Below are 23,110 nucleotides of genomic sequence, written 5' to 3'. Positions count from 1 at the left end.
GCAGGATTTGTGAACAGTCAGTGAAGACTATTAATTTTTTCTGGTATGACATTTTCTTACGCGCTTATTTCTTTTCGTGTTATCAACTTGTGGTAATCAGCTGTTATTTGGAACCTCAGTCAAAATGGAAAAGAAACTTATTTGTCACATGTCTTTGTTTTCGGTTTCAAATAAATATATAGAAAAACTGGGGCAGAGGGGGTTGGGGTGTCAAAGGCGCCCAAACTCACCGTTGCAGAGTGACGTCCCCTGGACGTGTCAGGTACAAGCTCCTTCCCAGCGTGCGCCACCTTCGTTACTTATTAGGTAGTATAAAGTGCTCGGAACGGGCTATCGCTGTAAGGAGATTGTGCCAGATACAATTCCCAGAGCTTGCTGTGATTACGAACATACAATGACTGGTCTATCGGCACCACACCCGTGCTTGCAGGTTTCACGAAGGAGGTGAACGCATCCCACCAGTGTATAGCTGTGGTTGCTAATTGGTTAAAACGTTCGCTCGTCACGCCGAAGACCCGGTTCGGTTCCCCGCGTGGGTACAATGTGTGAAGTTCGTGTCTGGTATCCTCCGCCGTGATATTGCAGGAATATTGCTAACATCGACGTAAACCCTAAATCACTCCCTACCCAAGTCACGATACGACTGAAATACTTCTCAAAACTCTTACACTCACATAATGATACAAACAAAAGTATGATTCTATATTTTGATCGTTTATATTTCAAATAGACCTACATATAAAACAATTTATTCGAACGGCATGAATGTTTAAAATATTCATATTTGCGAGATCATCGAGGTATGTAAAAAAGCGATATATATAAAACAAAGAAGTGTTCTCCAAAATATACAAGATATATATTATCTTAAATTAATACAAAAATATTAAAGGACACATTATACAAAAAGGAAGAACGTGTATATATGCCCCCCTTCATCTTGAGATTAGAACACTAAAAGGAAAAACAGTGCATGCAAAACGAAAAGATAAGTGATATTGAGAAATCAACATGAATTGAGAATCAAGAAAAGGAGAAAACATGTAATAAAACAAAATACAGTTAAACTTTGTAAGTACGTGTGAACATGTTGAAACAATGTTCAATCAACCAGGCGTTGAAATGAAACCAGCACACAAAGTCAGCGATCTCACTCCCTCAGGGATACACTAAGTGCGCGATCAAGACTACCAGTTGTCGAACTTCCATTTATTGTGGAATCCTCGGTGGCTGAGTGGGTTAGATCGCTGACTGAGTGCTGGGGATTATTCTGGCAGTGTGGGTTCGAATTCCGGACGGGACTCAACCTATCAAAGTACAAGAATCTGTACTTTACCAAGAAAGTGATTTCCAAAATATAACATTTGTTCCATTTGACCACTTTCTAAATGACATATATACAAATAATCATTCAACCGGGCATGGAAATTTGAAAAAAGTTCCAACAACGTCCATTGATGAATTAAGAAAAAAATACTGCGTCCAAACAGAACATGATCTTTTAAAAAATTGTTTCTATTTTACAGATACACCTTGTTTGACGTAGCTAAATGCTCATCCTGGCATTGCATGAAATGTTAACCCGAAAACAATACAAAGGAATATTTAATAGATATATAATGTTTGTCTGATTTAGTAGTGAATCCAAGCAAACTGAGATCATGCAAGGATGTGTATATGCATAACGGTGAAGATTAACTCAGATAAAAACACACTAGCGCAAAGAAAATGGTTGGGCCCGCTCTTCGTCTTCCTTACTTTCAGTTTGGGAGCAAAGCCAGATATTGTTCAAAATGTCGGTTGTGGTATACCGTTTGGTAGTATCTGGCTCCAGTATTCTCTTTATCAAAGCCTTGACATCAGGGTTGATCTTATCCTTGACCTTGGATGGAAAGCAAACCCCATCCTTCTGTCTCTGTACCATTTTCTTGATGTTGCTGTCATCAAACGGCATAGATCCACAGGTCAATATGAACAAGATGCACCCTAAACTCCATACATCGTTCTGACGAGGATCATAAGGAGTTCCTTTTATCAGCTGAGGAGAAGCATAGGCCGCGCTCCCACAAAAGGTCTTGCTGGGCTTATTGTTCTGATCAAACCTACGAGAGAAGCCGAAATCGCTGATAATTATATCCATATTTTTCTTTATGAGTATATTCTCGCATTTCAAGTCCCTGTGCACGACCCCTATTTCATGAAGGTAGTTTACTGCGCTGACAATCTGCCGAAACATTTTCTTTGTCTCCTTCTCTTTGGGCGCACCATTGTTCATGATGTGCTCAAGCAAGTCTCCCTTCTGAGCGTAGTCCATTATGATGAACACTGATTTGTCAGTCTCGATGATCTCCTGGACTTGAGCCACGTGCTCGTGTTTGATGCTCTGCACAATCTCCAGTTCCCGTGGCATAAAGTCCTGAACATAATCCGCGGGGGCCTTCTCTCGATCAATTACCTTCGCTGCCAGGATCTTCCCATCCGAAATTCTCTCGACCAGTCGAACCTTCGCGTAACTACCCGAACCAATCTTCGGCCCCAGCATGTAACCATTCTCCATTATAACCTCCGACATGTGAAGGAATTGTTTCGACGTGGGCGACTCCGCCCTCGGCATCTTGGTGAAATTATTCCACTCGTATTTCAGAAAGTCAAACGAATCTTCGGGTCGATCAAGCTGCCTGACTGTCCAGCTGAGCCGAGGGGGCAGCGGCTGACTGAAAAAACGAACAACCCGCCTTGCGAACTTCCTTAAGCGACTATCCTTACGGACTGACTTCGGAAATTCTTGTATCTTCTCTTCTGGTTGCCGTCCGGCAGACTTAGACCTCAGACACGCAAGCATCAGTAGTCATCGAGAGACTATTTCAACCGCCCGAATGCACAAGCGAATAACGTTGCCACAGACGACGTCATCGACACGGTTGACCTTTCTTGACCTCGACAATAACGTCACGTGATACGCAGCGCCCCAAAACGTATTGGTATTTAGGCCAAATGTCGGACATTTATAATCTCGCATCACTTGGTGCGGGTATCGGTATTTATTGTAAACAAATAAAAAGAGAAAATAAGCATAAGAAATAGAAAATTAAACCTAGCAGTGCCCGGAGGAGTGTCGAAGATTAGTGTGTTTCAGTGGTTGGGGGTTGCGGGTTGCGGGTTGGGGGTTGGGGTTGGGGTTGGGGTTGGGGTTTTATTTAGAGAAGGTTTTGTGGAGAAGTGGCCTTCATGGTTTAGTTGACAGAGATGACTCAGTAGAGAGCGGAAGGTCGGCTGTTCGATCCCCGTTCGCGTCATGCCGAAAGACGCTAAATAGATAGTACTTGTTGTTTCCCTGTCTGGCGATCAGGGATAATGGGATAAAACTCGGAATGACCGGCTCGGAGTGAGTACAGTGTGGGTTCACAGGTGGCAAAGTCATCTAAGGCGTGTCCTAAGGTTGTGTCCCTTGGGCACGCCAGAACCCTTTGTTTGTTTTGTTTGTTGTTTAACGCTTCACTCAGCAATATTCCAGCTATATGACAGCGCTCTGTAAATAATCGAATCTGGACCAGACAATACAGTGATTGATAACATGAGCCTCGATCCAAGCAAATGGGATACGATAAAATCTATCTATTAAGTCTGCGAGCCTGACCAACCTATTCCGATAGTTCCTTCTTACGACAAGCATAGGTTGTTGAAGACCTATTCTAACCCTGATTTTCACGGGTTGCCAGAAACCAAAGATCGTGGGTTCGAATCCCGGTCTGCACCTGATTATGTTGCTAGGTTTGGCAGCACCACAACAGTCATCGTTGGTTTCACCAAAGTGTTAAACGTGTAAGGCCTGCATCACTTCGGACTTTCCTCCCACATGAAGCTGACACGCTGTGATATAGCAGGAATACTGTTAAAAGCAGCGTTAAACCCAACTCACTCACTCACTCGGCATTAACCCAGCAAGGGTAGAAACTGTACTTTTATATTCAGTTAAGGCCCTTGCCTCCGGAAGATGCACTGCATCTCGCTGTGAGGAGTTGCGTCCCATGTGAACGCTGATCGACCTGGTTGTGAGACCCGTTAAGATCGGCGTTGAAATAGGTCTTCAGCAAACCATGCTTGCCGTAACAGGCGACTAACAGGATCGGGTGATCAGGCTCGCTGACTTGGTTGTTGCATGTCATCGTATCCCAATTGCGTGGATCGATGCTCATGATGTCAATCACTGGATTGTCTGGTCCAGACTCGATTATTTACTGACCGCCGTTATATAGCTGGAATATTGCTGAGTGCGGCGTTAAACAACAAACAACAACAACAACAACCTGGTTGCGACCTCTAACCAGTATGGTCATACTCGTGGGTTCTGTCAAACTTGGGTGGGGTAGCCTAGTGGTTAAAGCGTTCGCTCGTCACGCCGAAGGCCCGGGTTCGATTCCCGACATGGGCTCAATGGGTGAAGCCCATTTATGGTGTCCCACGCCGTGATATTGCTGGAATATTGCTAAACGTGGCGTAAACCCATACTAACTCACTCCAACATACTGGAAAACGTTCATATGACTTGTGTCTCTTTCATTTTGGACTTCCCTTCCGGGATATTGAAATACTGTTTTGACGTTCTATTAAGACGAATTGATGGATTAAATGCATGCGCTCGTGACATTATAAAATAGTGATCGTTCAATAGTAGAGTGTGAAGGCACATGCGTGAGCACTGGAATATACGTGAATACATGTATTCGAAAAAGAATATGCGAATATTGAAACAAAAACCTTTGGCATTATCTATATTTTCGTGAAATGACAATGAATATCAGTATTCAATCTACCTGTAAACGTTAGTATGGGAATACAGTGCACGTAGCAACACTTGAAATAAAGAAAAAAAATCATCTAAGGATTTTACTTCTAATTGCCAAATGTTTAGAGTTACTCCCCTTATGCCACACTTTTCATTATTCCAATAATATGGGAAGAAACACAATTACTGACATTACTTGTTTGATAGGTAGAAGTTGACGGGTGACAACAACTTCTTTAATACTGTAAAAAGCGACGTTTCGGTATAGATCCTTATACCGTTGTCAAGCAAGACTGAATGAGGGACATAGTACAGAATATATATAGTAGGTATTTTACAGTATTAAAGAAGTCGTTATCCATAAAATTGTGTCGAATTACCTAATTACTGACATTTCGAATATTAATATTTTGTGTGTCGACCCGGAAGATCCAGGGTAGAATAGGTCTTCAGCGACCCATGCTTGCCGTAAAAGGCGACTATGCTTGTCGTAAGAGGAGACTAACGGGATTGGGTGGCTCGCTGACTTGGTTGATGCATGTCATCTTACAATTGCGTGCATCGATGCTCATGATATCAATCAATGGATTGTCTGGTCCAGACTCGTTTATTTACAGACCGCCGTCATTTAGCTTGGATATTGCTGAGTGCTGCGTTAAACAACAAACAAACAAACGGACAAACAAACAAGCTTTATGCAGGTGGCTCTGAAGATGACTGGGGACCTATCAAGTAGGTCAGGTTAGCTCTAAGTGAGCGAGTGAGTTTGTCACGTCATTCATACACATGCAACCACGTGACACACTGCAACCACCCGATCCTCATTTAGTCGAGACACACCACGTGACACTACGGAATCTCCTTGTCCGTCTCAAACATTCCCCTTTGAAATGCTGTTCATTTTGAAAGAAACGTTTTATTTATAGAAACGTTTATACAAAATAGTATACCGTGACACCGTGCATATGGACGTATTGAAAATGTATTGATAACATGGGTATATTTATTAACTGTGCCAGGCCATGTGTGCATATATTAAGCCTTCATCGGAAGATACCCTTGAATGCCCTTGGGTGGGTGTATGGTCCTTCCACGGTGCGCGGCCATCTTAATATGTCCTTAAAACACAGAAGTCAGTTATCAATTGTCGTGACGTAGTTTCACAGTAATATGTCGTATCGTTGCCTATAAACAGCGACCTTGGATGTGTCATTCGGAACACGCAGAGTTGTGAAGGAGATTGTCACTGCCGATGCACTTTGAGCTCGTGCGGCGTGATCTGTACGCCCAATCATGCCAGGCAGATGGTCGACCAACCGGGTTTAGTTGATTTGGTAGGTTTTAACGTGTAGCACCTAGATACATATTGTATAACGATAACAGCAGCAGATAACCTGATGCCAAGTTAGGGCACTTTCTATAGTCTGTAGCAACGAGGTCATTGACATATTACTTTTCTTCACAAATTGTTTTATTTTTCATTTCAGTGAAACTTCCTTAATCCCGGTAATCCCCAATACATCGTTCCGGGATGATTATCCCTGGGAACGCCAAGATATATATACCGCACAAAAAGATAGGGATCAGGATATTACTATGAAATTGTGTGCTAAGTCTTCGTTGCCAAAAAATATCTCCCAAAATATTCAAGATCCTTAACATTTTTTGTTCTGCATAAATACAATGTTTGTATATACCGTATTTATTGTAATGAGCGTCTGGGATCTTATAAAATTGACAAAGTCGATCACTTATTAAAGTTTAAAGAAACGTTGATGAAATGTTTTCGATAATAGTGAGTTAGTATGGTTTTACGCTGCTTTTAGCAATATTCCAGCAATATCACGGGGAAGGACACCAGAAATGGGCTTCACCTATTGTACCCATGTCGGGAATCGAACCCGGGTCTTCGCCGTGACTAGCGAACGCTTTAACCAGCTTTTATTGCAGCAGGGTGCATAATGTGGCTTTAAGGTATATACTTTACTCAGTAGTACATTGTTTATCTTGATAATATAAGAATGGATAGAGACCATGCTATCGGGATTCACCGCGTTTCACTGACAAGGCTGATTTAATCATGTCATCCCTTTCATTCCGATACTTGGTTATCTGGATCTCTGACAACTACACACAGAAAGATAGATGGTCATCATGACAAGGCAGTGTATACGCTTTACTGACAATGAAATCCATGCATGGTCAACATGACAAGGCAGTATATATGGTTTATTGACGATGAAATCCATGCATGGTCATCATAACAAGGCAGTATATACGCTTTATTGACGATGGAATCCATGCATGGTCAACATGAAAAGGCAGTATATACGCTTTATTGACGATGAAATCCATGCATGGTCAACATGACAAGGCAGTGTATACGCTTTATTGACGATGAAATCCATGCATGGTCAACATGACAAGGCAGTGTATACGCTTTATTGACAATGAAATCCATGCATGGTCAACATAACAAGGCAGTGTATACACTTTATTGACAATGAAATCCATGAATGGTCAACATAACAAGGCAGTGTATACACTTTACTGACGATGAAATCCATGCATGGTCAACATGACAAGGCAGTGTATACCCTTTATTGACGATGAAATCCATGCATGGTCAACATGACAAGGCAGTGTATACGCTTTATTGACGATGAAATCCATGCATGGTCAACATAACAAGGCAGTGTATACACTTTATTGACAATGAAATCCATGCATGGTCAACATAACAAGACAGTGTATACTCTTTATTGACAATGAAATCCATGCATGGTCAACATGACAAGGCAGTGTATGCACTTTACTGACGATGAAATCCATGCATGGTCAACATGACAAGACAGTGTATACACTTTACTGACGATGAAATCCATGCATGGTCAACATAACAAGGCAGTGTATACTCTTTATTGACAATGAAATCCATGCATGGTCAACATGACAAGGCAGTGTATACTCTTTATTGACAATGAAATCCATGCATGGTCAACATGACAAGGCAGTGTATACTCTTTATTGACAATGAAATCCATGCATGGTCAACATGACAAGACATTGTATACGCTTTATTGACAATGAAATCCATGCATGGTCAACATGACAAGGCAGTGTATACTCTTTATTGACAATGAAATCCATGCATGGTCAACATGACAAGGCAGTGTATACTCTTTATTGACAATGAAATCCATGCATGGTCAACATGACAAGGCAGTGTATACTATTTATTGACAATGAAATGCACGCATGGTCAACATGACAAGACATTGTATACGCTTTATTGACAATGAAATCCATGCATTGTCAACATGACAAGGCAGTGTATACTCTTTACTGACGATGAAATCCATGCATGGTCAACATGACAAGGCAGTGTATACTCCTTATTGACAATGAAGTCCATGCATGGTCAACATGACAAGGCAGTGTATACTCTTTATTGACAATGAAATCCATGCATGGTCAACATGACAAGGCAGTGTATACTCTTTATTGACAATGAAATCCATGCATGGTCAACATGACAAGGCAGTGTATACGCTTTATTGACAATAAAATCCATGCATGGTCAACATGACAAGGCAGTGTATACTCTTTATTAACAATGAAATCCATGCATGGTCAACATAACAAGGCAGTGTATACACCTTTTTGATGATGAAATGCACGCATGGTCAACATGACAAGACAGTGTATACTCTTTATTGACAATGAAATCCATGCCTGGTCAACATGACAAGGCAGTGTATACGCTTTATTGACAATAAAATCCATGCATGGTCAACATGACAAGGCAGTGTATACTCTTTATTAACAATGAAATCCATGCGTGGTCAACATAACAAGGCAGTGTATACACCTTTTTGATGATGAAGTCCATGCATGGTCAACATAACAAGGCAGTTTATACGCTTTATTGATGATGAAGTCCATACATAGTCTTTGGTTAACCTATTTACTGAAATTGATAGGAGTGATCAATAACCAAAAACATGACATGTCTTGATATCAATTTGTCTTTATTTACAATATCACATTCTGGTACATTTCTTAAATGAAGGCAAACATCCGGGGACATGATTCAAAGAAGAACACGATGAAACTATTTTCATAATTAATGAAATAAATATTAGCAAAGACTTATACAATCAAACATGCCATCACAATTTGACCTGCTGTGGCAGTCTTGATCATGAACTCTTATATCAGCATGCTTGATTCACATAACCATGATTCACATACATACATATACATACATGCACTGATTCAAACGCCTCTCAAGGTCTTAGACATGATAAATATCTTCTTGAATATTTACAGAAATGTTTCAAATGATTACCAGATTTACACTTTCACATGGGAATGATAGAGTGCATGACTTGTTATGTAAACACATCAACTACGGTTCATCAATAACACTGTATGATGTTTAACATGTGATGTCTGAGACCTGCATCACTTCGGGCTTTCCTCCCACATCAAACTGACATGCCGTGATATAACTGGAATACTGTTTAAAGCAGCTTTAAACCCAACACACCCACTCACTACCATGTGATGTATAATGTGTGATGTTATATAGTACACTGGTGTTTGATGTGTGATGAAATCTTTCACTCCGATACAATTCCTTTCTGATTCAAACAGAGAGGTATGAAATTGGAGTAAGATCAAATTATAGTGAGTGAGTGGGTGAGTGGGTGAGTGAGTGAGTGAGTGAGTGAGTGAACGAGTGGGTGGGTGGGTGAGTGAGTGAGTGAGTGGGTGAGTGAGTGAGTGAGTGAGTGAGTGGTGAGTGAGTGAGTGAGTGAGTATGGTTCGATGCCACTTTTAGCAATATTCCACTATTAACCACTAAGCTACCCCACCATCCCTCTAATTATAACAAGATTGGATGTTGTATAAAAGTGTACAATGTAACTGCTCATGAATGATGAATACCTGGTGAGGATAACATAACTGTATGTCCAAATCCATATCAAACTCATACTTGTGGAAAATCACATAGAAAACACTTACCGCTAGACATTGACATGAGATAAACATATTGTGTACTTTGTACCCCCACGGACTTAAACATCACATCATACATAACATATACAATCTGCCTAATAACACTCGCTATTTGACAAACAGCACGATCAGGTTGATTAGCATGATTAGATCTAAAAGAATAATCCAGTTTCTGACATTGGAAAAAAACACCTTATACACCTTAATGTTTCACCACAAAAATATTAATTGCAAAATAATAATTTTGACACATTCAGCACCTTGCAAAGTATTATTTCATCATAAATCTTAACGCATATCCTGCTGACAAAATGGCATAATATACCCCAAAACCAAAAAGAAAATTCCGTTAATTTTGCTCTGCTCAAACAGACTTTATGTGTATCCAATATGATAAAGATCGTGTGGGTTGTTACATAACAAAGGGTTTTCAGTGGGTTCATATCCTAAGACCGATCAGTCTTAAAAATAATACAGAATTGTCTCTCGTGAAGTCCGTTACAATCTCACCAGCACTGTTTCTTGACCACGTCTAACACCATGGTATGATGTGTACAGGGGATAACTTATAGTGAGTGAGTGAGTATAGTTTTACGCCCCTTTTAGCAATATTCCAGCAATATCACGGCGGGGGACACCAGAAATGGGCTTCACACATTGTACCCATGTCGGGAATAGAACCCGGGTCTTTGGCGTGACGAGCGAACGCTTTAACCACTAGGCTACCCGACCGCCCCTGGGATAACTTATATGAATAGACATGTTTAATGTATACGGAACAAAACATGTTAGGGATCATGAATATTTCTGGGATATTTTTACTAAATTGTGCTCAGTCTTCACAACAAATAATTCCCCAAAATATTCCTGACCGTTAAATTCTTTTTTTCTTGTTCACTATATAAGCCAACTTTCTCTAGCCAATTTAACGGTGATTATCCAGCGTATTATTACATCTCCGTTCCAGGATGACATTTCTGGTAATAGAATGGAGATGTGGTACACTGAATAACCCAGGTTGATGACCAAAGTGCCCAGCACTATGTGTAGAGCCTTCAATGAGCTTGCAGTTCCTTAATGATCATAAGCATATAAACGATAACAGTGATTCCAGATGTCTATAATATTAAATGTATTCAATGATTTTGCTAGAGACCAATGTCATAAGGACACTTTTATACCATCAACAAAAATTTAAAATATCTTTAGAACATTTTGGATAACAATCAGTCCCTGTCCTAGAAGATGAACTGATCTAAAACCCTGGAATATTAATGAATATTAATGACTTCATAGACCAGGCGTCATCAAAACACAATTACTGAGATTTGTGTGTTCTTAGTCAACTCTTCAAGGCATACATCAGTTTCTCTGAAAGGAAGAGTCAGATATTTTTATTTTTTCTTGGGGGGGGGGGGGGGGGGGGGAGGGAAGACCCAATTTTGTTTCAAAGCATGTCCTGTGAGGGTTATTTTGGAATAAAACCTGAGGATGGTCTGATATTTTCCAGCAGTATTGGGGAACAAATACCTTACCACAACTTAGAATTGAATGAAGTAGTCTAAATGCACAATGATAATGATGTCAGCAGTCGGTCGTGTACACCCGCATATTAATCATGCATAACATTCAATATTTGTAACTGGTTAGAATGACCCCGTGAGTATCGTCCTGATTACATCCAACAGTTGGTGCTCATCGCGGCTGCCTTTGTCATGACGTGCCAGGTGCATGATGGGTTCAGGGTCAGGTGCTACCAGACCGCGGGGTGGGAGTTGAACTGCTGTCACAGCAATAGACATCACACAAGGAGCCTGGCCACAGGATATATCAAGTCACATTGTATGACAAGGATAGGTTGCTGGGGACCCAGTGAAACACAGAACCCCCACAGGGGCACACAATAAGTAAAACAATTTATTTGTAAATGTGGCTAATTGACCAGCACCCACAACTAATAACAAATTCTTTCAACAGAGTTTCACTGTTGGACATTAATTGACTGCAATTACAGGATATGAGATCTATTTGAAAACCACACAGAACAAAATCAAACTTCTATTGCAGGACAATATGCTATTACAGCAGGGCCCCATTCCATAAAGCGACTTTAGAGTTAACAAGATCATAATTCACATACTTCAACATTGGCTTATGACAGTCATAGCACTAAGATCAACATGTGGAATGGGTCCATGGCCCCGTTCCACAAAGCGATCTTAGCGCTAAGGTGATCATAATTCCCATACTTCAACATTGGCTTATGACAGTCGTAGCGCTAAGATTGCTGTGTGGAATGGGTCCAGAGTCCTGTTCCCCAAAGCTATCTTAGTGCTAAGGTGATCGTAATTCCCAAAATTCAACATTGGCTTATGACTATTGTAGCGCTAAGATTGCTGTGTGGAATGGGTCCTGGACAATATCCCATATTACATGAGGTGGTAAATTGCAGCAAGAATATTTTTTAACTGAAGGCTGCCGTACTTCCACCAATAAATGCTAAGTTACAGGGCCATGTTCCACAAAACAATCCTATTGCCAAGATGATCGTAACTCCTATACTTCAAGAGATCTTTATGATGGTTGTAGTGGAAAGATTGTTTTGTGCAAGTGGGTCCAGGGACACAAAGTGATCTTAGCGCAAAGGTGGTCGTTACTCCCATACTTGAACATAGCCTTATGATAGTTGTAAGAGGGCACGGGTGGCCCAGTCGTCAAAGGTGCCGCAATTTGCTGTGCAGAGATGCATCCCTTGGTCACGCCACAACCTATGATTGTGGGTTGGAATCTCGGGTTCTGATGTTTCTAGGTTTGTCATCACCATACACGTGCTTGTGGGTTTCACTGAAGTGGTAAACATCTGAGACCTGTATCGCTTCGGGCTTTTCCCCACATTAAGCTGACGTGCCGCGATATAACTGTAATACTGTTAAAAGCGGTGTTAAACACAACTTACTCACTCACTCACTATGATAGCAGTAGAGCAAAGTAGTGCAAGTGGGCCCAGGACCACAAAGTAATCTTAGTGCTAAGATGATTGTAACTCCAATACCTCAACATAGCAGTAGTGCAAAGACCGCTTTGTGCAAGTGGGCCCAGGACCACAAAGTAATCTTAGTGCTAAGATGATTGTAACTCCAATCCCTCAACATAGCCTTGTGATAGCAGTAGTGCAAAGACCGCTTTGTACAAGTAGGCCCAGGACCTTGTGATAGCAGTAGTGCAAAGACCGCTTTGTACAAGTGGGCCCAGGACCACAAAGTGATCTTAGCACTAAGATGATTGTTACTCCAATACCTCAACATAGCCTTGTGATAGCAGTAGTGCAAAGACCGCTTGTACAAGTGGGCCAAGGGACCACAAAGTGATCTTAGCACTAAGATGATTGTAACTCCCATACTTCAACATAGACTTATGATGTTTTATTTCAGGAATATGGGTCCAGGGAGTTGGCCACACATGTCCCAGTCCCCTGAACAAGGTGAACCTCTGTGGACTGATCTAAAATATTAATCGGATTCCAAACATAGGCGTCTCAATGCCAACAGGCTGCTGTGTGAGGAGGCAGGGCCCCGTTCCACAAAGCGATCTTAGCACTACGATTGTCATAAGTCAGTGTTAAAAAATGGGAGTTACGATCGACTTAGCGCTAAGATCACTTTGTGGAACGGGGCCCAGGATAGTTAATCGTTCAACAACAAAAATGTTGCTTACAATCTAATATTCTAGCATTGTCACGGATAAAACAGGAATTTGTGTAATGCTGTGTTCAAGATTGTTGCACATATATAGCAACATGCATACACATGGGTTTGTGGCTGCGTGTACTAGTCCATATTAATGCCAGCTTTATAGTGCTAGCCCACTGAGATACCATGCCACAGTTTAACATGAATACCCCACTGATTCACAGTATACTGACTCCGAGATGCCCAATCCTTGTTTGAGCCTCTTAATGCCGAGCACAGGCAGACTAAGAACAAGTACCTTCTTTTAATGTCTTTTGGTATGAGGTGACTAGAATCGAACCCCGACCTTCTGCTCTCCAGGCTGACATTCTATCTACTACACTATGGAGGCAGTATAACAAAAGGCCATTCTTTCATGGTTCTACACCATTTCATGAGCTATATGCAAGGTAGATCGAGATTCAGGAAGGAAAATAAAAATATGTTGTCAGGATTTACCAAGGAGGGCCCAGTTCCCCAAAGCGATAGTAACGCTAAGGTGATCGTAAGTCCTATACTTTAACATTGGCTTACAATTGTTGTAGCGTTGAGATCGTTTTGCGAAAAGGGGCACAGCTCTTGACAAAAAAATCACAACAAGCACGAAAACTCAAAAAACTAAACTAAGGTCCATCCTAACAAAAAGCTATCATTGCTGCCTAACATGCTATACTGATGTGTACCCCAACCACTGTCCTGATTAGAAGCAAATAGGAAGAATCCATTCAACATGATCCAGGGGTGGAAAAGGTGACACATTATGTACACTACCTTTATCTGACCCAACAGATCAGCCATACAGGGACCTGCCCCATTCCTCACCCCTGTCCATCTAGTAGCACCAACCAATTGTATTGTGGATCTGGGACACATCAATGTCTGGCTTTCAATCATTGGAGGTACAGCTGGCAGTGAAAGTACTTTACAAAGGACACAATTCACAATGTACCCTGTGTTCAAGGAATTATTTACATCATCATTAATCATCATGTTCATAACAAGAAAAACAAACAAAAGAAAACAATGTTAAATCAGCTAAATAAAATCTTAATTAAATATTGCCCACTGGCCAACTTAAAAATATAAATATAATAACTCCAGATACCGATGTTTAGTGACTTAAAATCATGAAGCTGTTTATCAGTTAGTAAATGGTTCTTAAGAAAACAGATTTGACAGATAGATGAGCCATTCCTCAAGTACGCTATAAGCTATATAGGTGAGCTATAACATTTGGCTTTGATTCTAAGAACATTCCATCTGGGTGTCAGAAGTAAAATGGTATTGTATGGACTGATGATGACGCTCACACTCATTCAACCGATGTACACGCCCTTGAGGCTGTCACTCTCATTTAACCGATGTACACGCCCTAGAGGCTGTCACACTCATTCAACCGATGTACACGCCCATGGAGGCTGTCACACTCATTCAACCGATGTACACGCCCATGGAGGCCGTCACATTCATTCAACCGATGTACACCAATTATGGAGACCGTCACACTCATTCAACCGATGTACACTCCCTTGAGGCCGTCACTCTCATTCAACCGATGTACACGCCCATGGAGGCTGTCACACTCATTCAACCGATGTACATGCCCTAGAAGCCGTCACTCTCATTCAACCGATGTACACCAACCATGGAGACCGTCACTCTCATTCAACCGATGTACATGCCCATGGAAGATGTCACTCTCATTCAACCGATGTACATGCCCAAGAGGCCGCCACTCTCATTCAACCGATGTACATGCCCATGGAGGCTGTCACTCTCATTCAACCGATGTACATGCCCATGGAAGCTGTCACTCTCATTCAACCGATGTACACGCCCTAGAGGCCGTCACTCTCATTCAACCGATGTACATGCCCATGGAGGCTGTCACTCTCATTCAACCGATGTACATGCCCATGGAGGCTGTCACTCTCATTCAACCAATGTACATGCCCATGGAGGCTGTCACTCTCATTCAACCGATGTACATGCCCATGGAGGCTGTCACTCTCATTCAACCGATGTACATGCCCATGGAGGCTGTCACTCTCATTCAACCGATGTGCACCAACCATGGAGGCTGTCACACTTATTCAACCCCTGTACACAGACTAGTTACTTTGCCACTCATTCAACTGATGTACATGCCCTAGAGGCTGTCACTCTCATCCCACCCTGATGTACCCCGCTCTGCGGCAGCCATCACTCTATGTGCTGATGTTCCTGCCACAGCACTCGCACTCTGTTGATGGACTGTTGGCCGTACTGACTGTTGACGAAGATGTAGCTGCTGCAGATGAGGACAAACACCCACGCCATCCACAGCAGATAGTCGGGGTCCTCTGTGGGGACACTGGGTAGAGGGCCCTGGAAGTCCCCCTCTGTCACATTCACAGTCGTGTTGGGCTCCAGGCCTAATAATAATAATAAATCCATGTAAATGCACCAGGTTCCATCACCAAGTTCATGCTCATGGCACTACATACGTTGTAGCAGGCTATGCTACAGCAAGGAAAAAGTAGAGGATGGGAGCAGGGTGTCCCACTAAGACCGGATAGTGTTGTTTGAAAAAGTTCTTAAATGTGCCTGAAATGATGGGAGTGATGGTGGGAGGTTAAGTTCTGTTGGAACATTGCTCCTAAGTATTTGAAAGATCTTTGGCCAAAATTCTTCAAGCGGGTTTCAGGAACTTGCAGCAGGTGTTCACTTACGGACGGAGAGATCAAGATCGCTTTTATTTAGGCAAAAGATCCATCGGGTGCAATGTATCACACATACTTGTTCCCAGTCAATTTGTGGTAACAGGGAGAAGGTAGTGACAGAACATCAAGGGGTGTGACCAGTGGTGGTTCCAGCAGTATTTCAATCATATCACAGCATGTAAGCTAAAAGTGGGAGAAAAGCCCAAACATGTGCAGGCTGAGGCTGCTTCCAGGGTGCAACCCATGATGCTGACAGAATAAACATCTTTATCAATAATCTGGGATTCGAACCAACAACCATCGAATCCTGGTTCAGCTAAGGGACATTACTTGGCACAGTGTGAGAAGTGTCACATCAAAATATGATTGGAATACACTGTGATTTTCCCAAAACAAGCATTGTATTCAATGCTTTGATAAAGAGTGTTTCCTGCTGCGCACTAACAAATAATGAGTTGCTGAACCTAAGCTAAAAGGGCCTTGATCCACAGTGTTTGTGGCACAAGACTACTATAATGCGTTATCTTAATGTACACTTTTGAGTGTAGAGCTATAATCACTTTGAGGGACATGGCCTAGGTGTTTCAGATAAGATACATTAGGACGATATAACATTGAAAATTATAAGCTTAATATTCATGTTATCATGGCTATTAGACCTCAATACTAATTATGTAAAAAATATATAAGCTTTTGACAGGTAAGCATGATTTATAAAAGAACATACCTGTGACATTTTTAATGAACTGGATGAATGAATGGAACACTCTCTCTGTGTGGTTGAATCGGACAGCTGATCGCGACTGGTGGAACAGCATCACATTCGGCACTGCTACTGTACCGAACCTGGCGTTCAGGCTGCAGAGGAAGTTATAGTAATGATCACACAATATCAACAATAAAAAAACACAACTTAAACATTGAGCAAGAATATTGTGTGTGGTGTACTAAATTATAGGGGGTATTGGGACCTTGATGCATGCTGCTATAGCATTTAATTTGTTTATTGTTTAACATGCTACCGGTACACAACAATATTCCATCTATATGACGGTGGACGGTAAATATTCGAGTCTGGACCGAACAAAGCAGTGATTGATATTATGAGCGAAGTCCCACGCTGGCGGAGTTTGATGACATCCAATCAAGCAAGTAATTTTCTGACCAGGCTGCTGGGGTTTATCCTTAGCCAGAATCCCCATGAGGGAATATCCGAATAGTGCTGAAACATCACGTACACCTGCACTTACCATCCTTACTTTCAAGCATTAATTGAAGTCTCAAAATAAAGTGTTGAAATAGGGTTTACCATGTATAGCTTCAGCATTACAAACATTAGCATCTTTAACAAATAATTACACCATGACCTACTTGCTGAAGTGGACAGCATCCACTGCTAGGACCTCCAGTTGAGGATAGGCTCTTGCCAGAGCGTTGTAGTGCGGTGCTGTCTTCGCACAAAACTGACACCAGGGGGCATAAAACATGACAAGAACACAGTCACCAGTCGTCCGATTCTTGTCAAAACTTAGCACCTCCAGTAACGTGGAACTGTTCACAAGTCTCACTTCCAGTGTGGTGTTCTCTGTTACATTCCTCCCAATACACTGGAACTTGTACTTTTTACTGCTGTCCGTTTCATTCTTTGCTGAGCTGTTATCACTGGCAGTCACATTGGTAGCTTCCACCGTGACGTTCGGAGTGACTGTTTCCACAACCTCAGGCAGAGGTTCCTTCTCTGTCTCCTCCTCACTCCCCACCTGGAACTCCCCGATGACTGGGTTAAGAAGTGTTTTGATTACACTAGTTAAAGAGAAAAGCTTACTTTCTCCATCTTCACTTGAATCCTCTTCATCGATTGGTTGATCAGTTTGTGTCTTTGTTTCTGATTGGCTATTATCATTAGTGCCTGTACTATCCTGTACGTCTTGGTTTTTTTTAACTACTGATTCAAATACACTTTCCAGTTTGACATCTCCTTTATTAGAGAGATCTTCACTGTCTTTTTTGTCAGTGTTTGTACTGTCTGTTAATTCTTCTGTTTGTGATTTCACTGCGTTCAAACACAATAACACTGCAATGAAATAAAAAGACAACTGTGAAATTGAAAATTTTACAATAAATTGTATGTTTACATACTTATCCTGTCTCACACAATGCATTTTCTTTTCTTCTTCGATCCTGGTGTGGAAACGTCATAGAACAAAGTTCCCAGCTTCAAAAACCACCTTAACCATCCCCTACATCCCCACAGTCACCACCTTAAATAATGCCTCATGCACCACTGCAATCCCGTGCCATACGACGCTGTGCGACCTGATCACCTGACATTCCCTGCACCCTCACCCTCTTTCAAGAGCATACAGTCTGGTGTAACTGTGATGTGGGGATGGTTGAGTGGGTGTTTAGCATGTTGAATAGGATAAGCATAAAATACACAATGTATTGTCAAACTTTCTAATTTTAAGACTTATTCTATCTCACACTATGCTATTATCCCACGGTTGGATGGTGGTCGCAGATACCCTAGCCTGTATTAAGTGAGTGAGTGAGTATGGTTTTACGCCATTTTTAGCAATATTCCAGCAATATAGCCTGTATTAAGACCTCAACTGTGAGACGTACACAAGGAATCTGGTTCTAAACTACTCTTAAATCCAATGATTGTCACAAAACTTAGTGATGAATAAGGAACTGGTGTATGGGTTGCTTCTTGTGCAGCCCCTTTGTGATACGAACAATATGACCTGTGTAAGTCATGTGTTCTGTGGTTTGTCACAATACCGCCGATCTAATGAAAGACCGCGAACTTTGAACTAGGCAAAGTCTATTCAGCCACCACTTTAACCTCACCACATATAAGAGTCAGTGTTCTTTTACAAACACTGCTTCCCTGGCCAGTACGTTCTACAAGACAGACCTCACACATATGATCCAGTGAACGTAAGGTGGACAAGCTTGGCATCTCTTTTGATGCTTCGCCAAAATTATCAATCACAACTGGAGTGAATGGGTACGCTAAGAACAAGATGAGGAAACGATCGACAATAACCATATGGGTACATCATGTGCACAAAGACAGAGGTGATCAGACAGAAGATTGGGACATGAATTAAGCAAATGTGCACACCGGAGGGCTATCTATGAAGTAGACATAAGACTCTACTGACAAGTATATATACCCTCCCTCTGGGAACTCGATGGAAGAATAACAAAAAATAAAATACCGTGAAGTATTTATTGCTGTATGTACAGGATAAAAGAGGCGGGACTGTATCATGCTGGTATCTTCATCAGCACTAGAACGGGCTGCTGTCAGTTGCTAGGACAACAAGAGGTGATGATGAATGACTGATGAAGTCCCTGGACATCGGCGACCAAGACGTCTCAAAGGTACATGTAATTGGGAGCAAACACTGTGTCAGATCTCCAGAAACATCTGATGTAGAAGACCCGTTGGAGGATATGAATAGGTGTTGGAACCTTCCCATGAGATCGCGCTTGCATTGAGATCCCATGCCTGTTGGCTCGGTATGGGGGAGATGACCTTTGGCAACTGTGCGATGAAACGGGTTGCGAAGGTCGAGGACTGGAATTCGAAGAAGTTGGCAAATCCATTGAAAGATCTATGGATGCAGTTGCCACTTCGTTGGGGATGGTTTATGACTTGGTCTTGTGAGAATAGGAGGGAGGTACAACCACATTGGACATGTTGGAGAGAACTGTTCGCTTCAGTTTCTCGGCTGACTGTGATCCGTACTCAGGATCCTTCAACGAATCCGTGGAGGGTTGATCCACTGAATGCTAGCAGGTCTTAAAATCTGTCTTGGAAAGTTGGCAACATAACTGTCAGCATTTATTAATAGAACATGTGCCCCGTACAAAGTGAGCATGCCGATTCCATTTACTCTAGTCGTAATTATATCTTCAGTGGTTGTTATTGAGAGAGACAGAAAATCCCTCTCCTAAAAAACAACAACCCAAAATGTATTCTGTTCAAGTATGTCCTATCCAACAGGTGATTAGAAAAGAGAATGAGGATGTAGAGAATGTCAGGTGATCAGGTCGCATGGGATTGCAGTGGTGCATGACCCATTTATGGTGGTGGCTATGGTGATAGGATGTTTCCACACAAGGATTGAAGAAGGAAGAAATGCACAGTGTGAGATAGGATAAGTTTAAAAATTAATATTTGTGTTGAGGTATGTATCTTAGGATTAAGCTAGTGTAGCCTGTGATATAATTGCATCTATATGCATTTCTGAACACTAATTGTTTACCATTGATCTCAGGGCATGAAATGCCTTGGCATGTTATAAAAACAGTATTCAACAGGAATCAATCATTAATGCAAGAATTTATCTAGGATTCCAAACTAAGTGCCCTTGGCAGGCATAATTTGGATTTTAGTTTTTTTTGTTCAAGTTCTTAATTTCCTAAATTCATTGTATTTTAACACTGCATTCAATGCATTATTGTTAGACTAAGCATAAAAGACCATTCCTTTATAATGGTTCTGTTACCAGTGAAATACAAGTCATCTTACAAAGCCAAATAGTTATAAACATTATAAACATAACAGCATGAATTTGGAAAAACCTAAATCCAATTTGGGAATGTTTATTGACATTTGGTGCATATTTAGGGCTGAATATCAGCCTCCAGGTATAGATAAGTCCATAATTATATTGAGTGAGTGAGTGAGTTGGGTTTAACGCCGTTTTTAACAGTATTCCAGTTATATCACGGCGTGTCAGCTTAATGTGGGGGGAAAGCCCAAAGTGATGCAGGTCTCAGACGTTTACCACTACGGTGAAACCCACAAGCACGGGTATGGTGCTGACAAACCTAGAAACATAATTTCGGGGCGAACCGGGATTCGAACCCACAATCATAGGTTTCTGGCGTGTCCAAGGGTCACAACTCTGCACAGCGAATCGCGGCGCCTTAGACGACTGAGCCACCCGTGCCCCCATAATTATATTGAGTAATCCATTAATTATTATTACACTAAAGGAACCTTACACTTTTGGTGGCAATATGATATAAGCTATATTTGATAGTATCACTTTCCGCATGATCACTAATTTAGGTTGTAATACAGTATGAAATGAGGAACTGTATTCTATTATCAAACTGTTGTTTGTTATTTAAGTTAATTTAATGCTACACTTGCATTATTCTAGCTATATCACACAGCCTGTAAATGATTGAGTCTGGACCAGACTATCCAGTGATTAATATTGTGTGCACTGAACATGAGGGTACGATGACACGCAATCAACTAAGAATGGAGTGTGACCAGCCGATCCTTTAGGTCCCCATAGGCTCATAAAAAAAGAATGAGGTCCAATACAGTAGTCAGTATGCTTGTGTTAACAATGACTCTAGAAGTGAAATTTTGGATATGTTAGCAAATAGCATTTTGCTGTTCATGTTCATATCATTAAATATGCTTCATGGCCTCACAATAATTGCAAGTTGCATCACAAGTATCTTGATGCATCTATACTGCTCATCTTTACAGCCCAAATACACCGATACTAAAGGCAAGACTTTCTGTAATTGTTTACGGATTTTTTTAAACATGATAGGGTAATGAACATAGTGGAAGAAAAATGTAAGCCCCTTAACACAAAATATGAGGAAAAAACATGTATAGAACACAGTAGGCCTATATCACACTGCTTACATGAAAACATATTCAAATAACTCTTGGAACCTAGAATCTGTGTCTTTCATATTCTTCGATCCTATCGACCTGGATTTTTTCACAATAAAAAACAAAACTTAAAAATATATAAAAATGGCCTGACCATGATAAGTAAATACTTTGAGGAACTGAGGAAATCATGATCTAGTGAAGCTTGCCGTTAATGAATGGAAAGATTTTCACTGGTAACCCTGGCTTAAAAATAATGGCAACCTAAGCGAACATACATGACTTTATAATACTTCTAGGCAGGGGTTATGGTTCTTTTCAAATTTTGGGGCAGGTGTTTGCGGAGTAGGGGGTACCCATAGATTTTAATTACGTAGCATTAGGTAGGTTATACCGACTTGTCTTTACCATGTTTATATCTAGCTCCCAAATAACATAACATCACCAGCACAGTGTATCTACTATCAATTAATTATTGACTGCCACATGCTACTGTTAATATAATAAAAGTGTGGTGGATGGGTGCCTTTAACCAACATTACACTAACTATTGGCGAACCGTGTACTGTATTAAATATTGTTGATTCACTTATTTATGACAATGACTATTCGGAGTATTCCAGTTTATCTACATCACGAAATAAGGTAACTGGGGAACATTTACGTGACATATCTAATCAAATATAGCAATACAAGTGTGTGTGTTTAAGTGTCACTAATCACATCCTTTCACAATCACAATGCCTTTGTCAGAAATGATCTATTTTGAAATCTAACCTAAAATAACTCCACAGAAGTATTTTCTCGACATGACAGCAGACAACAACATGGGCGCCGCCATTTTGAATATATTGTCGTAACATACTACTTTCAAAACGACTTATTCTCAAGGGCTCTTCTCTAGATGAAACTACACATTCAATTCCCTGTTTTTATTTCATGATTTACATCTCGACTTTTTAGTAATTTCACATATATTTCCCATAGTTCAGCAAACTCGGACTTCTTGGAATGAATACGTATCATGTCTAGTCATGATGTAACCATTCTACAAATAGTTATGATGATATATCTATTTTGTTTGATATTTTCGCACAGTCTAGACCTTTTAAACGAATCCGGCTATAAAAATTTGAAATGTGATTTTCTTTAATCGAAAAGCAGTGTATGCAAAATTAAAATTAAAATAATAAAAAAATATTGGCGA

At 41.0% G+C, this 23,110-nt stretch overlaps 2 protein-coding genes across 2 annotated transcripts; both read right to left on the bottom strand.

Annotated features, from left to right (window-relative positions):
• Positions 1–1,313: 1,313 nt before the first annotated feature.
• LOC124133658 (testis-specific serine/threonine-protein kinase 3-like) lies at positions 1,314–2,931 on the bottom strand. Its single transcript, XM_046498119.2, has one exon. The coding sequence runs from the start codon at positions 2,840–2,842 to the stop codon at positions 1,715–1,717; it is 1,128 nt and encodes a 375-aa protein (XP_046354075.1). The 5' UTR covers positions 2,843–2,931; the 3' UTR covers positions 1,314–1,714.
• A 10,816-nt stretch (positions 2,932–13,747) lies between these two features.
• On the bottom strand, positions 13,748–22,763 carry LOC124130898 (thioredoxin domain-containing protein 15-like). Its single transcript, XM_046493958.2, has 4 exons — positions 22,681–22,763; positions 17,613–18,315; positions 16,969–17,099; positions 13,748–15,953 (listed from the first exon to the last, which is right to left on the bottom strand). The coding sequence occupies exons 1-4, from the start codon at positions 22,742–22,744 to the stop codon at positions 15,742–15,744; spliced, it is 1,110 nt and encodes a 369-aa protein (XP_046349914.2). The 5' UTR covers positions 22,745–22,763; the 3' UTR covers positions 13,748–15,741.
• Between the last annotated feature and the right edge of the window lie 347 nt (positions 22,764–23,110).

This window comes from Haliotis rufescens, unplaced genomic scaffold (genome assembly GCF_023055435.1).
Source record: "Haliotis rufescens isolate VD_foot unplaced genomic scaffold, xgHalRufe1.0.p SCAF_20, whole genome shotgun sequence".
Classification (NCBI taxonomy): Eukaryota; Metazoa; Mollusca; class Gastropoda; order Lepetellida; family Haliotidae; genus Haliotis; species Haliotis rufescens.
This window is presented reverse-complemented; position numbering and strand designations above follow the sequence as displayed.

Coding starts and splice junctions, on each gene's coding strand:
- LOC124133658 (XM_046498119.2), bottom strand. CDS start 2,842: ATGCTTGCGTGTCTGAGGTCTAAGTCTGCCGGACGGCAACCAGAAGAG.
- LOC124130898 (XM_046493958.2), bottom strand. CDS start 22,744: ATGGCGGCGCCCATGTTGTTGTCTGCTGTCATGTCGAGAAAATACTTC. Junction 17,100..17,612: donor GATGCTGTCCACTTCAGCAA/GTAGGTCATGGT, acceptor CTTCCTCTGCAG/CCTGAACGCCAGGTTCGGTA. Junction 15,954..16,968: donor GTTCATTAAAAATGTCACAG/GTATGTTCTTTT, acceptor TATTATTATTAG/GCCTGGAGCCCAACACGACT.